At 40.5% G+C, this 16,851-nt stretch overlaps 1 protein-coding gene across 1 annotated transcript; it reads right to left on the bottom strand.

Annotated features, from left to right (window-relative positions):
* Nucleotides 1–909: 909 nt before the first annotated feature.
* Nucleotides 910–16,638, bottom strand: ehd3 (EH-domain containing 3). The gene is made up of 8 exons (XM_034075775.2): nt 15,458–16,638; nt 10,943–11,119; nt 9,924–10,021; nt 5,354–5,495; nt 5,092–5,191; nt 4,533–4,703; nt 3,476–3,640; nt 910–3,383 (listed from the first exon to the last, which is right to left on the bottom strand). Exons 1-8 carry the CDS (start codon nt 15,682–15,684, stop codon nt 2,856–2,858), a joined length of 1,608 nt encoding a protein of 535 aa, XP_033931666.1. The 5' UTR covers nt 15,685–16,638; the 3' UTR covers nt 910–2,855.
* Nucleotides 16,639–16,851: the final 213 nt, after the last annotated feature.

Genomic DNA, 16,851 nt, shown 5'->3' on the forward strand with positions numbered 1-16,851 from the left:
TTTGTTGCTTGTTTTCAGTTTACATCTGCCTTTGATTCTACAGCACTCCTCTCTTGGCACACAGGGCACAGAGAGTTTGTAGGTGGCATCAAACTGATCATGTGTCTTTAGCGATGGAAAGCATGACCGAATGTAAAAACATTTGTCACATTGGTTTGGACACATTCGATAATTTTTACAGACAAGTTGGGCTTCCAGTGTTCATTTCGTCTAATTTTACTCAAATAACTTAAAGGTGGGGTAGGTAATTTTGGAGAAACCAGCTCGGGTGTGCTAGAATTTGAAAATACACAACCGAAAAAAATCTGCCACTTCCTTACAGAGCCCCTCCTCCAACACCCAACACATACGAACGCGCACATGACCAATGAGGGCACGAGGTAAATTTGTGCACAGATGGAAGGCTGACAGGCAGGTAGGCCATCCAGTTATTTTAGTCGGGCCGGCTAAAATGATTGGTCGTGCTTTTTACAGTACGACGGCCTCCACAGATGACGTTTTTTTATGGATTTGTTGTCATAGCACTTAAGATATTCATTGCTATCGGGATGTTAAGAGCATTCCATGGAATATAGCAAGTGTATCTCGAGCCGGTTTCTCAAACTTACCTACCCCACCTTTAATATATCATCTTAATTTCTATCATCAGTCCCCTTTTTACCTGTCAGAGTGGAAAAGACAAATTCCCAAAATAAGAATCTTAAACAGTTTGCGAAGTGGTTATTATTCTCACCGCCTATTCAAAGGAAAATGTGCTGCATCTATTTGCATTATTTTTCTCATGGCTGACTTGGATAAAGCAGCTCAGTTATATATACAAAAATGTAGGTAGTATTTTTTTTCTTTCTTAAAATAATGCCACTAACTGCTCAGATTGCTCCGAACACAAACCAAATAAGACACAAAAAGTTGAGTAAATGAATTTTATTACATTTTTGGACTGTTCATGTACAGAAAAGTAGTGAAGTACAGATTTAGGAAATGCATACCCATCTTAAAACTGAAAAAAAACTAACCCCTTTGTCTCCACTTAGTGTATTTACCAGTACACAGACTTCATGTTGCAATCTGTCAGGGTGTGAACACAACTTGTCATGCAGAGAATCCACATTCAACAATAACCCTTTTTTATATTTACTCTGTAGATCTGAGCTGTGAAATATGAGAAAGTGATGCATAAAGCACTCGAGATGATGAGGATTATGTTCCTCAATCTGTGTTCATGGAATGCAAACCTTATTATGTACAGTAGATTCACAGTAACGGCACAGAGACACACGGAGAGGGAGGGGCACAGAAATATTTCAGTCATTCTGGAACTCAAACTCACTCGTAAAACACAAAGTGATTATTTCTTATTATGGGAACCCAAGTTTAGTTGGTCTAATGTTATGATTAACCACAAAAAAGATCCTAATGTTAGTAATTTTGCATACATACTGGCATACAGTAAATCCAATTAGATGTATACAATTTGGACATGAAATTAAAAGCCAAATTTCATTTTAAAATATTTAAAGTTGTGTTTTGTTATCGTCACAAAAGAACAGCTGTGTGTTTTCTCTCTTTTTAATAGTGTACTTTAACAATGTGAACAATAACATATTTATCCATTTTCAATCAACAATCCACTCACAGCTCAATAACCTGTGAAATGCTTAATACTTAATACATATACGTTACAAATGATGACAGTGAGACATGTGGTCATTCAATAGTCACTCAGGATGTGCCCACACAGAACCAAGAACGCCTTCACATTCAACATTCAAAGTCCTTACAATAACATTTTACTGAGTATGTCTGAATACTTGAAACAATACCCATTATATAGTTCCATGTTATAGTCACAGTATTCCAAACATGTTCATATTTAGATCTAAAATCATAAAAGAAACAAACTACCGGTTATCCTTAGTTTTTGTCCCCATTGGAAGAAAAAGAAATCTATGTGCTACAGTAAAATGGTTTACACAAATATCACATTTAAAATAACAAAACAAATGTTTGTAGGTACTTTTCCCTGCTCTGGACAATTCATAAGAATTGTGTTATTTTTCCTTGTGTGTGTGTGTGTGCTTCTACACATTTGTGTATCTCGAGCAATTGCCAGATATTCCTTTGAGCCTTTTTAATCTGCGCCATGAAACAAAAGCCAGAAAACTCAGCCGCGCCTCAAGACTGAACAATACCACGAGATAAGGGAACTTTAACTTTGCAGTCAAACATGAGTTATCTGTATTCATTACCATACATACAATAATAATTTGCATTTTTACATGCCGTGGAATGATCCTTCCAACTCTCTTTTCATCTTCACATTGTTGCGTATTTCTCCCATTTTCTTCCAGTAGTTTGGATTACCTTACATTAAGTTGTATTCCAGTGTTTCTTACTTTAGACTTTTAATATCCTTTCATATCTTTTTCGAGCTTTGCTCTCACTCGAGCACCTGTCCTGCCTATCAGTTCCAGATATCTCACCCTTAAAAGCCAAATACTTAAATGGGAGAACTCATTACCATCCAGTTTTTCTACCATGGTAAAAGCTATTGCAACACTGCAGACATGTAGCATTTGCATTCACATGCTAACAGCTGATTAGCATTCATGTTCATTATTTGAATGTAACTGAATATTTAGCTTTATTATTTGCCTCTTGAAGCTGATGAAAGTCTGCCGATGTATGGCAGCAGCAGAGCAACATTGTGAGTTGGAAACGTGGTTTAATTTTGTTAAAACATTTTTGCTATAATGCTACAGGAATATTTCTATTCTACTTTGATACTTTTCTCTGGGTGGAGGGGATGGGTCTACTTACAGGTTATTGGGGCAGGGAATGATGTAATCATACATTTACTCAGATATTTTCCTCTTGGAGGGCGGCACCAGGTGTGCGGGCAGGTCCGATGGCAGTTCGTGTCCCTCCAGTTTCACTTTGATCAGGTGATTGGCCAACGCAAACTCCTCATCGTCAAGCATCCCATCCTTATCGATGTCTGCCAGCTTCCAGATCTTTCCCAGCACCGTGTTGGGCAGTTTTGACTTCACCATCTCCCTCTTGGCGTTGGCACCCGTCACCTTTCCGTTGACGGGAGACAACGTGTAGAAGATCTCGTCGTAGGCGGGTTTGTCTCGTACGACCACCCACTCTGCGTCGTCGATGCCTTCGCCGGCTCCTTCTCCGTACCCGTGGCCAAACGGGCCGTCCAAAGTGCCGTCAAACGCTCCACCTTTCACAACGGGTTTGGGACGCTGGTTTTCTTCCTGGCGGACCAGAACCATTAAGCCGGCGATGTCGTGGCTCAGCATGTCGTCCACTGCCTCCAGGAGTTTGGGTTTCAGAGGCTGGAATTTGTTGAGATCCTGAGATTGGAGTAGGTCCTGGAATCGGGAAAACAAAAGACAAACCACAAGTTTAGATCCAAATCTATCCAAACCAACATTTATAAATCTGCATTCCTTCGTCTCTTTACCTGCATCTTCTTCAGATTAGGGAAATCTCCCGGTGATATCTGATGCTCTCTTTCAATGCGTTTGTAAATATCTCCCAGACTGCCAATCAGTTCCTTCTTCTTGTTCTCCTTTCCGAACACAGCGGGCATGTCTTTCTTCAGAGCGCTGATGATGTAGGCATGGACCTGTATTGTGAGAGGGATAGATGGTCATTTACTTAACAACAACAGTTACTAAGACAACAAGTTTGACTCTTAGATTTAGAATATTTAAAGTTTAAAAACCTCAAGATTTCAGTTTCTTTGTCCTGATTAGATAAAACTCTTTAGGATGATAACCAAACAAAACAAACATAGCAAAATGAATAGAGAAACCCATGTGTTATGTTGCTGTGGTGACAGGGGTGTGTTTCCTTGAATCCACCTTGTGTCCTTGAAGCAAATCCCAAAAACATGCACGCACCCCATCAGCTTTCAAACAGGAAAGCTGCGCTGCACTGTCAGTTGGATAAATCTGTTTGTGTTTGTTTCAGTGTGTGCACGCATACATCCTCTGCGTTTACTACAACGGGCAGCGAATTGTCGCCTCTTATACCTGACTTCCTGTCCGGTGAGGAAACAGGAAACAATTCACTCAGAGAGAGGAGAGAAGCCAAATAAGTCTGGTTCTGTGACAGCAACACACTTTTTCTGTCAAGGTTAACAGCTGGACTGGGTGGGGAGGGGACTGAGTGATGGGAAGAAGACAAGGGAAACACACACACACACACACACACACACACACACACACACACACACACACACACACACACACACACACACACACACACACACACACACACACACACACACACACACACACACACACACACACACACACACACACACACACACACACACACACACACACACACACACACACACACACACACACACACACACACACACACACACACACACACACACACACACACACACAGAAAATCTAAACGCATCACTGTCAAATAACATCCCAAAACAAAGACTTGATACTTTTAGCCACAGCTGTGCAGGTTCTCCATCAGTGAGTGTCTTCTACCTTGGCTAGTCTTGCCCTCTTGATCAGATCGTTGAGTTTTCTAAGCGCTGCATTTCTCGGTAAAGACTGAATGTCTTTAAATAGGTCCTGCTCTTCTGCTTCGAACAGCTTCCTGTTGTCTGGGATCAACAGAGGATGGGACCAAAATGACCCGATGTAGACGCGGATCACCTGTTGTTGAGGGAGAAAGAAGAGGTAAAAAGGCACAATTAAACAGATATCACCATATATAGCAACAAAAACACATTGATCTTTAGATGACAACTACACTTCACCAACTCAAAAATAAACCAGCTAAGCTCATTATGTTTGCCACAAGGGAACTCACAACTGAAACAATATCAGAAGACAAACTTTGATGCTGATAAGATGTAGTTTAAGATGATGGAGTTGTTGTTATTTTTACATAATTTAACTCAGAAATGTAACATATATACCATTAAAAGGGTTAAACCAGATTTCTCTCTGATGACAACACCAGAAAAGATAACTGAGCACTTTAAACTTCTGGAAAACTTGAAATCCATTGATTCATTTTTACAATTCCTGCTTTGATTACCTCAGGGGTGTTGACTATTTTCCCCAGTGACCACATTAGGGCTCCATACACTCTCATCAACTGCTGTGTCTCTATCTGGTCAGCCTTGTTCAGCACGACCCTGGCAAAAGAAAAGGTAAGAAAGTACAGTGTCCATGTTAACCAAACAGTAACATTGCATAGATTACCTATAATGTTGATATTCATTTACAATGAGAGCTGCTATTTGGATATATCTGCACTAGAATTAGATATATCTGTAAGTTAAGCCACCCTTCAGTACCTGATCTTGTCCTCATGGTTCTTCAGGGCCTTTATCACGTCTGAGAACTCGTCAGAGATGTCCAGTTTGTGGGCGTCAAACAGCAAAATGATCCTGTCCACTCGCTCTGCAAACCACTCCAAGACAGCCGCAAAGTCATAGCCTGCAGGGATAAGGAAGATGAGGACCCAAAACAAGGGTTAAATAAAAATGTGGGGAAAAAAAGAATGTGAAAAAGAGAGATGATTAATGGTGTTTTCTTCTACTTCCTGTTTCTTTGCTCCAATCCCATAACAGTGTCCAAATTGCATTAAGAGAGTCATTTGAATTCATTTTGCGGTACACAAGTTTGTGATGTTGCAATAATAAGTAAACCATTACAATGGCTTCAGGTCATAGAGGAGGCATTACAAAGAACGCCCATATTACAACATGCTGAGAAAAGACTGTTTACAGATGGATGCAGTTCAGCCAAAGATCAACTAAGAGGCTCCTTAAAACCAAACAAAATGAAAGAAGAAACTAAAACAACAATATGTCACGGTCTCTTTTGGCTCTGTTTTTTAATGGGAAATGTAATAGTGAGAGTAATGAGTGAATGAATAAGTGAATGCCTCCGTTATGCAGGAGTAAATGCATCAACGATTAAGTCTGTCAGCAGGAGTACATCATTTCCTCCTTTAACTTTGTGTCCTACTCAAGGACACAACAGACTTGAACCTGGAGGAATTCCACAGTATATGAGAAGAGAACAAAGAACAATGGGCAGATCGAAGGATTAGTGAGCTAATGTTTTCCAACCAACGCTGAAGGACACGTCAATGTGAACCAGCTGAGATTATGGGACAGCAGCGAGGGCGCATTTGCTGTCCAATGATAGTAGGAAGAAGCTTTATGTTAATACAGTGAATGAGAAATTGGTTTTCTGAAGAACAGGTTCTCCATTTTAAATAATAGACTAAATCTTCAAGCTTTGTGTTTGTTATCGCTTTGAATCTAAATCACCTTCACAAGGAGGCAGTCTCGCTAAACAGAGATGATACAAATCCCACATTATACATACTCTACTGCTGCTACTGCTACTCCTCCCAGTAAAGGAATCATTCCATTTGAATGATTTCTAATGTTGACTTATTCTATTGTTAAATGGTATTGCTGACATGATGCCTCAAAGGCTTTTTTACCAGTGATCTTTCAGAACAAATGAATGTTGAGTGTTTGATATTTCCTCCCTGGGATGTGAGCAAACATTTGGCAGCTGTAGCAATAAGTATGTAAAACATGTCAATTGGTTTGAGCTGTGTCTTTCCGTCCTGTATAAACACAGCTGAGATTAGATAGAGGACACACTGCTGCTTGAGCAAAGATACGCAGGGTTAAGAATGTGAGATAGTTTCTCGATATTTTGAATTATAGTAGAATTGTTTTTCACAGGAAGCACTTTTCACATGATGTGGGGAACAATATTAGGTTGCACTATTGATCGCAATGTTCGTCACAGTGTGAAAGCTAAAGGTTTTCCTTCTTAACGCCTTAACAGTGGTGGGAGAGTTATGTGCAGGGGATCACAATCAAACAATTTACTTTATTTTTGGGGGGCTTGTGCATACCTACAACACATTTGATCAGTTTGGGATAACTTTTGTACAAAGCTAATATTTGGCATTAGAGTCGTGGTATGGGAATATCAATTTGATCAAATTGTAAGGAAGGAAAATGTATTCTTTTGAATGTAAATGTTGTTTTTATTCACAAGGGGCCAGCAACGTAAGGATTCCTCCTGTGCAGTTTACAATTATTCAAAAATCGATTGTTTCGATATTAAGATATTCCAAGAACAACAAAATAACTATGATTCGTCCTCTGTTGAAAATACCTTACTCTGGGAAAACATTAAGGAAACAGACGCTGGCTGAACGGGTACATTGGACAAATCTGACTAAAGTATTCAATTTATAACTAACAAGCTAAACATATTTATATTTATATTTTTTTCCCCCAAACCATGTGACAAGTTTCTGTTGAAGAACATTTAACAGTCTATTAATTTTTCAAAGTATCACTTTAGCCTATAGCCTTTTTGCAGCTGGCTGTTGCCCAGGTTTATCATCTACAATACCTCCATAAGGACATCTATACAGGCAGCTATAGCCTGACTCGTCATCTGGACACACACACACACACACACACACACACACACACACACACACACACACAATGAAATAAAAAAAAAACAGGGTGGGAAAGTAATAATAGCATGACGAAAAATGAGACACAACACAGATAAAACATGAACATACACAAGACATGGAATAAACACATGATGGAATATGAACACACACACACACACACACACACACACACACACACACACACACACACACACACACACACACACAGAAACAAAAGCTTCGTCATACACACCGTCACCAGAGATAACACAGCTGTGCTGACTCAGCAGTATTTTTTTTTTTTTTATATCCAATGGACAACAGCGGGGTCACACCTCACTGTGCCGTTTATTTGGTTTGACAACACACTCACGGGACGCTTTGACAAAACAAAGAAGAAGTTAATAGAACAGAGCTGACGTGGGTCTGATTCAATGAAACCACTTCAAACTGCAAATATCATCTGAAACCCTTAGTCGTATTTCTTTCCAGTAGACAAGCCGGAGAACGCAGTGTTCTTGTGACGAACATTAATCCAGATTGGCCTCAAAAAGCTGTTCATTACTCTTACTTGGCTATTGGAATGTACGTTTACATATTTTATCATGTCAACACCCTCTGAGCAAAGTAGAGTTTTTATAGAATCAGAATCTGCTGTAAATGCAAACGGGCCCGGCATGGACCAAATACGTTTCTATTGACACTGCTAACAGTATTGTGTATTAACAAAAGCATCATTACAACACGGCTTATTTAGAGCTCAGCAGTAGAATGGAGCATGAATGCCAGCACACCTTCATTATGTCTAGTTTGTAAAGTTAAATCATTCGCTATACAAAGATTCTTTGTTACACTGCCTGCATCAATAATTAATGTACTGTGTTGACAGCCAATATAAAACAAACATGGGATCTACTTGGCATAGGAGACTTTTTAACAGTGCAAGATGAACAAGGGGAAAGAATAGAAGAACCGGAATTCAAAGATGCCCAGTGCAAGAATGAATGTGGGTAACAGTAAATTGTAGCTGTGTTTCATTATGCCAGCTCTTTTGTTCATGTTAGCTGTTGGTAGGGCAATGCCTGTATTTAGCTCCAGGAATGCCAGCCAAGCCGGACACTTATCAAACTGAGAGAAAGCCGGAGGAATTCTTTTGAGCCTTTCACCTCTAAACTTCAATTCACACCGAGGTCCAGTTAAACCCCACGTCTGGGATCCGTCCACTGCTGGTTCACTCGTTTAAAACATAGATACATAATAATATCATTCGGAACGATATAGCTTTATTTGGGTATTTCATCCTCAAATGTTGTTTTGGCGTGTTGTATTAGAAACTGAGATGGATGGGTTTTTGTGTAAATAGATGGAATGGATTAATGAAAAAGTGTTATGAAACTAAATGGCCAGGTGACACCTTCTTATACTTAATTTCAATCTCAACACAATCAAACCAAGAAAGGAGTGAAGTGTAAACAAATTATTAGAATGGTTTTATGCTTCTCTAATTGCCTTTTGTGTTCTGCATTAACTTTTAAACTGGTTTCTCGCACATACTGAGTTTTCTTTCTGAGCGAATGCTAGCACATACAGCTCTGTGAAAAATGAAGAGACCACTGCAGCATTATCCGTTTCTCTGATCTTACTATTTATAGGTATTTGTTCGGGGAAAATGATTTTTTATTTATTTTATTCTATAAACTACTGACAACATTTATTTTGGAATTCAACAGACACTGGAATGGAATGGCTGCCATACATGTAGAGATTGAGATTTAAGAAAAATGTGCAGTGGTCTCTTAATTTTTTCCAGAGCGGTATGTTACTACTTTGAGTAAACTGCAAGTCATCTAAAATGTGCCACTCTGAAATATTGAATATCAAAGTTGTATGCATTAACAATCACATTAAAAAAATGTATTTAGAGTCACTACTGAACTGATTGGTGTTATAAATCTGCATTTGGTGCGTGCATACATGTGTGTGTGTGTTTCCGAGAGTGTGTGTAGAGCACATTCAAAGCTCATCTTTTTGTCGCCGCTTCCTGTTCTTTGAAATGAATGAAGCATAATCCTCATGATAGCTAAAAGCTAAAATAAACACACACGTCCAAAGGAAACGCTGACATTGTAGTCCAGAGTTCAGGGGACTAGAGGATTGCAGCTGAATGGGTCCAGTGAACGAACACTGACACACACACACACACACACACACACACACACACACACACCACACACACACACACACACACACACACACACACACACACACACACACACACACACACACACACACACACACACACACACACACACACACACACACACACACACACACACACACACACACACAGCACGAACACACACAAACAGACGCACACTGATTAACATAAACTAAGGGGGATAAGAGAGTGTGTGTCTTACCTCGACTGATTCTCTGTTTCTCTCCTGACAAAATCCCTGGGGTGTCAATCACACTGATGCTTTCCAGCACTGGGTTAGGCAGCTGGGCACACACAAACCTAGAAAAGCGAGAGGAGAGGAAAACAAGTTGAGTGGAAAAGAACACGAGAGGAAAAGAGATGAGGAAAGGAATGTGAGGAGATCATAAGAATGGAAGAAAATCAAATGAGAACAGTGAGTTGAGGAACAGAAGATACGAAGAGGAAAGCAAGAAAAGGAGATGAGAAGAAAAGAGAGAAGAAGAGGAAAAAGGGAGGAGGGGAAAATAAATGATGAGAGGAAAGGAAGAGGAGGTGAAAAGAATGACATCAGCAGTACGAAAAGAGAAGAAAGAGGAAGACATTGAGAGAAGAAAAGGAGATGAGAGGAAGGAGAGGAAAGATGAAGAAAATGACGGAAAGAAAAACCGAGAGATATTAGAGGAATAAAAGAGGAGAGGAAAAGAGATGGATTAGGAGACGAAAAGAGAGCAGATGGGAAGAGAAGGAAATGAGAGGAAAGTTTAAACAAAAATGGACAGAAGTGTAAGACGCTTTAACAACAAACATGGCCCTACACCTCTACCTCTCCCTCTTCAGCTGTATAAACACTAACAAGTGAGCGGTAGTCCTCACTGCGAAACCCCCCCCCCACCAATCCCCACTGACAGTTCCTCTGTCTCCTTTCAGCAGCGGCGGGCCCTCACAGCCAGGACACCACCGCAAGACCTTTTGGCATCTTTCCTTTACCAGAAGGATGACTGCATCTCACACACGCGCACACACACGGCAGCCATTAAAGGCTTGACCAGTGAGCAGAGGGAAATTCAATCACCCAGGAATGTAGAGCAGTGGTGTGGATTCTCAGTAGTGCTCTCACTCTCTCTTTCTACAGCCACATACTTCACCTTGATATACAACTTTGTGTTTCCAGTACACACAAACACACACCCACATAAATCTGACAGCATGTCATCTAGCACTTTGTGAAAGGGTGTTTACCTGTTGAGGAATGCGTTTCCAAATGCGTTGAGCTTTCTGAAGGGCTTCTTGGGGTCAACCACCAAAGCGTTTCCCGGGATGACTCCTTCGTTGTCGCCGTGCATCACCGCGATGAAGGAATCTGTGGTGGGTTCTGGGCCGATACGCATACCGGGGAAATCCTGCTCCAACAGGTAGCTGTGGGCGAGATATTATATGACATAGCGTTACACAAAACAAGGGAGAGACGAGATGTTGTTTTTTTGAAGATGCTATCTGAGACCATGAGCAGAGGGCCTTGTGCAGCTAGCATAGCTTAACGCCAATCTTCAGGTCATCTCTATAAACGGATATCTGTGTATGAATGCTGAATCTGTAGGCAACGGGACGGGATTTTGATAATAGAAGCCTTTTGGTTTTTGTTTGTAGTCCAAATAGTATTCACCAATCATGAACACATTGGCTAAAAAGGCAGTCTCTAAACCAGGGGTGTCCAAACTACGGCCCGGGGGCCAAATGCGGCCCACGGGCTATTTTGAATCGGCCCCTCAGCAAATCCAAAAAGTATAATGAAATATGGCCCACAAATGAAACTTGTGTTTGTCTTATATTGTACTTCTTAAATATAAATGTAAAAATATATTACAGAGTAGTATTCATGTGCTAATAAGACCACTTTTAAAATAAATCCAGTCAATTAAAGTTGGAAAAATGTTCTAACATATCTTAGTTGATAAGAAAAAAGCCCAATGACTTATTTACATAACAAGCTTGAAATACACCTTTCCTATTTCTCCTTATTATAATCAATCTGAGGCTTCTGTTTTAAGGGATGAGCTGCCAACAAGATAAATGAAACCCTGTAGAGAGCTGTGAAGGTTTTTTTTTTTTCTTAAAGCATATTCATGTATCGAGCCTAATTTACCTACATTTTGCTAACTTATAACTTCACTTACGAGGCAATATACCTCACCTCTATAAGTTGCCCAGCCCTTCGTATATTTCTCTGTATGTGGCGCTTGGTGAAAAAAGTTTGGACAACCCTGCTCTAAACCAATCAGCTATTGTCTGACGATAATTAAGCTTTTTGTCAGCTACAAAAAAAGATTGCATACATGTAATAAAGTGATATCCTAGGTGCCCACTCTCAACTCTTTTGTCTTAAAGTTGCTAATCGGACTGTTAACAAAGACCGGCGAAGAGGAAGTCTTGCACAGGATATATTAACCGTTGCCCCAGAAACTAAATCTTCGTTAGACCAATAACCGATTCTGAGAATGAGTTACAAGAGATTGATACCACTTCATAAGACATTACTGTCAACGGTTTTCTCCAACCAAGGGGTAGTTTTCCACTTCCACCATTTGTAATTGGCCTTACAGTGAACTGTAGGCAGCTGATGTGTGATAGACCAGCGGGCTCTAATTTGAAAGAAGTTCTGCAAGGCTTTTTAGTCGGTATGGTCAAAGAAAAAACTCAAAATTCACCAGGAAACAGGTCTGCCTTGAATTAGAATCTGCTGGAACAAGCATTAGGGGAATTTTACATCATTATGAGCTGGATAGCGGCGGAGCACGAAATAAGACACTGCTCGAACTCAGCAGCATGACGTTTGATCTGAGTTTGTTGCTATTTAGTTCATTGAGACACAGATAGAAGGTATTGGGCCAAAAATAGATAAGTACATTTGCAGGTGAGCATGAGGACTACTCTCATCACACGTTGTGACAGACATGCTGCTAACAGATCAAAGTTGACATAATAATGAAGAAACAAGCATAGCCATCAGGCAGAGCTGTACATCTTGGACTCATTTAAGATTTCCTAAAAGGACGATTACCTTGAAAATGTCAAACTAGTTTTGCAGTTGCTAAATAATGCAAGTTCTAGAACATTAAGACTGGTTTAGGAAGACACATCTGAACAAGAATTTGGTTGAGCCTTACCAGGCACTTAGCAAAACAGCTGACTGAGGTCAAAAGGGTAAGGGACAGACAATTAAACATAGACTTTATGTATGTATGACACATTTTTCAGGAGACCATTACAAAAAAACAAAAAACTCAAAATTGTGAATATGTTTATGTTGCAAACAAGGTTTATGTTCCACTGTTTGAAAATGCTGCAAACATTTGACCTCATCTGTAAGTGTTCCTATGGCAACACAGCTTACTTGCATCTCATGTGTTTTAGGTGTGAAAGGTTGCATGCTCATCTGTTAATTCAGTGTCATCACACATGTTACAAATGAAGATTAGTGTGTTTTATGCTGAGTTTCACAACCCCAACATTGTGAGCAAAGGCCATAAAGAGATTTAGGAAAAAGATTTACGGCCAAAAACAGACCATACATTTAAAGTGTGAGTGTGGGATGTGTGCGCATCATAACAGCTACCAGATGTAATGATGGTTCCCCTTACACATCTCCACAAATACACTCACACACACACCTTGTCAGAGCAGTCGGCACAGTGCCTGGTAGAGCCATCTCTCTGCACTCCTGTCTGTTTAATGTGTCTGTGGGGAGTACATACTGTGTGTGTGTGTGTGTGTGTGTGTGTGTGTGTGTGTGTGTGTGTGTGTGTGTGTGTGTGTGTGTGTGTGTGTGTGTGTGTGTGTGTGTGTGTGTGTGTGTGTGTGTGTGTGTGTGTGTGTGTGTGTGTGTGTGTGTGTGTGTGTGTGTGTGTGTGTGTGTGTGTGTGTGTGTGTGTGTGTGTGTGTGTGTGTGTGTGCCACATGTCTTCAGCTCTCATCATACCACTACATTTCTCACATTCATTGCAGCAAGCTGTCAGTGAGATAAAACTGAAGATTCACAGCTGCATGGTTTCACAAATGTAACCCTAATGTATTAGACTGTGAGGTTAAAAAGGCATTGATGCACTTTGGAAATCAGCCTAAAGGAAAACTTGGAATCCTCGAAAGACTCAAAGTAACATTTGGGAAAAAAATGGAAAATCAATAAATCTCATTCCTAAAATTAAGACAGGCTCAGATTACTGGCCTCTGAATGACCACAGAAGAAGAGAGACTATTCTCTCTTGTCCCTCCATCCATTCACATTTATCAACTACATCAAGCCGTAACTGACATAACTAAACATTATTATTCTAAACGTTCTTTCTTACGGTTCAAAGACCTGCAGTGCTCCAACATCCAGAGTGTGACACCCAGAGATGCTGCTGAGCGAGGGTTACTCAACAGCTTTACATTCTGCATGTTACTGTTACAATGGCGGGGGGGGGGGGAGGTTAGGCTGCTGACTGTTGTAATTGGTGAAAAGTGTAACGAAAAGAGGGAGAGAGACATCAGTGAGAGACAGGAGAGGAAGAAGAGAGAGCAGCCTGCACTGTCTTATAACAGGAAGTCACTAAAAGCATCCTCTTTCTGGCGTTCAAAGGCTAACCCCACTAATTACCCACTATGCTCTGCAAGAGAGAATGTGTGTGTGTGTGTGTGTGTGTGTGTGTGTGTGTGTGTGTGTGTGTGTGTGTGTGTGTGTGTGTGTGTGTGTGTGTGTGTGTGTGTGTGTGTGTGTGTGTGTGTGTGTGTGTGTGTGTGTGTGTGTGTGTGTGTGTGTGTGTGTGTGTGTGTGTGTGTGTGTGTGTGTGTGTGTGTGTGTGTGTGTGTGTGTGTGTGTGTGTGTGTGTGTGTGTGTGTGTGTGTGTGTGTGTGTGTGTATGTGTCAAGTCGTTAGCAGCTGTCCTGCAGTTCAAAAAGAGGCCCAACACCCAGCTGCTAATATCTCCTGCTGTCACACATAAACCAACACCGGACTGAAGGTCATGAGTTCTCACACAACTCTGAATATATAACATTATTTTATACTAAAGAAGAGTATACTTCATCTGAATTTAAGTTAAATTAGGTGTGTATTTGATGGGGCAGTGTACTAGCGTTAATCTTGCAATTGGATACAGGGTGTAAAATCTAATTTTAGGGAAACTGTCCTGGAGAAAACATACAATCTGAACATTGGTATTTAGATTTGCATTTCTTAACGTCCCTGTAACATTCAACATCACAGCACTAATTTGACAGGGCACAAGAGGGTGGATATAATTACAAATGAAATAATGTATTAAATGATTTCATCTTTGCATATACTGTAAACTAAAAAGAAGCGTCAAAATCATACATTTCTTGAAAAAATGTACAAGGAATACACCGTGATGTGATAGATGTCCTTGTGTGGTGTAATCACACACATATAACACATGTATATACACACACCTCATGAGAGAGGCTCCAGTGCCAAGCAGCGCTGCCTCCATATGTATTAGCTGTCATATCAAAGTTATGGTTTCAATTACTCTTGCAGAGGCGTGGCTCTTTAGGCTGTTGGTGCGGTTGTGTGTGAGGACTGATCTTTCCTATTGTTCCTTGTGTTTTTGATTATTTTTTCTATCCCCTTCTTCCTCACTTTTTGACAAACTGACAGAGAAAAGTTAGTTAGGGTGTGTCAACCTCTATCTTGCTGGTGACCTCATGTGTTTTGTGTGATTCCTGTATGGGTGTTTGTGCTGTTTATCTCACCGTATGAAGCTTGTCTTGCCGGTGGAGTACTGTCCCACCAGTAGGACCATAGGCTTGTTGTCAAAGTCTGCATCCTCCAGGGCCGGGGAGTGGAACTCGTGAAACTTGTAAGCCTCCTCCAGCGGCAGGAGTTTGGTTCTGTAGAGCTTCTTCAGTCCATCACCCACGGTCTGAAAGACTTCTGGATCCTTCTTCCTCCTGTCGTCGCTCCCAAGCCAGCTGAACATGGCTGCTGAACTGGTCAAAGATGCTGTTGGTCACTCGTGTCAGATTATTTTCTTGTTGACTGACAGGTTATAGGTTTAACGTGACAGATCTACAAATATCAAATGTCCTTGAGGGATCAAACACTCTTCTTAAGAGTAGAGATTTCCTTACAAATAAAACAAAAAGAAAGTGAAGCTAAGATCTAACCTAGTTGAGAGTCAAAAAATAAACAGAAATAATTAATCGTGACATAAACACAAACAATAATATATATTTTTTTTTTCCTGGTTATATTCTACAGGAAATGTCTCCAAAAAGAAGAAGAATAAATGTATAGATGAAATAATGGGTGGTGACTGTTGTTATTGATAATATTGTGCCACCCCAGTTGAAGGTTATTTATTTCAGGCCTGTATTTTGCACGGGTAAATGTCTTCAACTGAAATTGTAGGATATTTTTCAGAATTTAAACCTTAATCATCAAATGCACTCTCATCATCAGGTCCATGGGTCATGCAAGTCCAGGCCACTTTTGCTCCTGGGCCAAAAAAAAACCACTGCATTCAATAACTTTGCTTTTGTTTACCAATCTCTTTTAGAAAACAAACACTGCTCAAAAAAGCCTAAATAATTCCGCTCGTGCATAGCATCCCGTTACCGCTATTCAATTTCGTCCAACAGCTAGCAGAGGAATCCCAAAAATGATGCACCAAGCTGCTGTCAGAGCACAGCCTCCGTTATTGTTCAACCTCTCCCGCTCTTCTTCACACAAAACACCCCAAACCTCCTCAGACCATCAGGTATTTCTGTCTATTTCGTGTAAAAAAAATAAGAGTAGCCTGTTTTGCTAATGCTGCGGGTTATTTTCTGTCACAGCACGGCGCTGAATGTAGCCGCAGCTGATGTCCTGCAGCTCAATTTAAATGCCGAGTCGAAGGAAACCCGAGCCCGGCGGAAGTGCCCAACGCCTGGCAGTCCGACCCTCCGCGGCCCCGCCCAGTGATGCAGAGCTGAAGCCGGGCATGGGGACGCCATGACGGATGAGGAGAGATGAGGAGCCGTAGTAGCGCGCCACCTAAAGGTACATCTATATAATGTTAATACATTTATATATTTATTTATGTGATATATTTTTTGTTTCATATATCTTACAGATAATAACATTATTAAGTGACCACAAGACACTT

This window comes from Pseudochaenichthys georgianus, chromosome 24 (genome assembly GCF_902827115.2).
Source record: "Pseudochaenichthys georgianus chromosome 24, fPseGeo1.2, whole genome shotgun sequence".
NCBI classification, from domain to species: Eukaryota; Metazoa; Chordata; class Actinopteri; order Perciformes; family Channichthyidae; genus Pseudochaenichthys; species Pseudochaenichthys georgianus.

Excerpts from the sequence above, each read along its gene's own strand:
- ehd3 (XM_034075775.2), bottom strand. The coding sequence starts at position 15,684 with ATGTTCAGCTGGCTTGGGAGCGACGACAGGAGGAAGAAGGATCCAGAA. Across the intron at positions 10,022-10,942 it reads GGAAACGCATTCCTCAACAG|GTTTGTGTGTGCCCAGCTGC; the intron begins GTAAACACCCTT and ends TCGCTTTTCTAG. Across the intron at positions 5,496-9,923 it reads GAAACAGAGAATCAGTCGAG|GCTATGACTTTGCGGCTGTC; the intron begins GTAAGACACACA and ends TTATCCCTGCAG.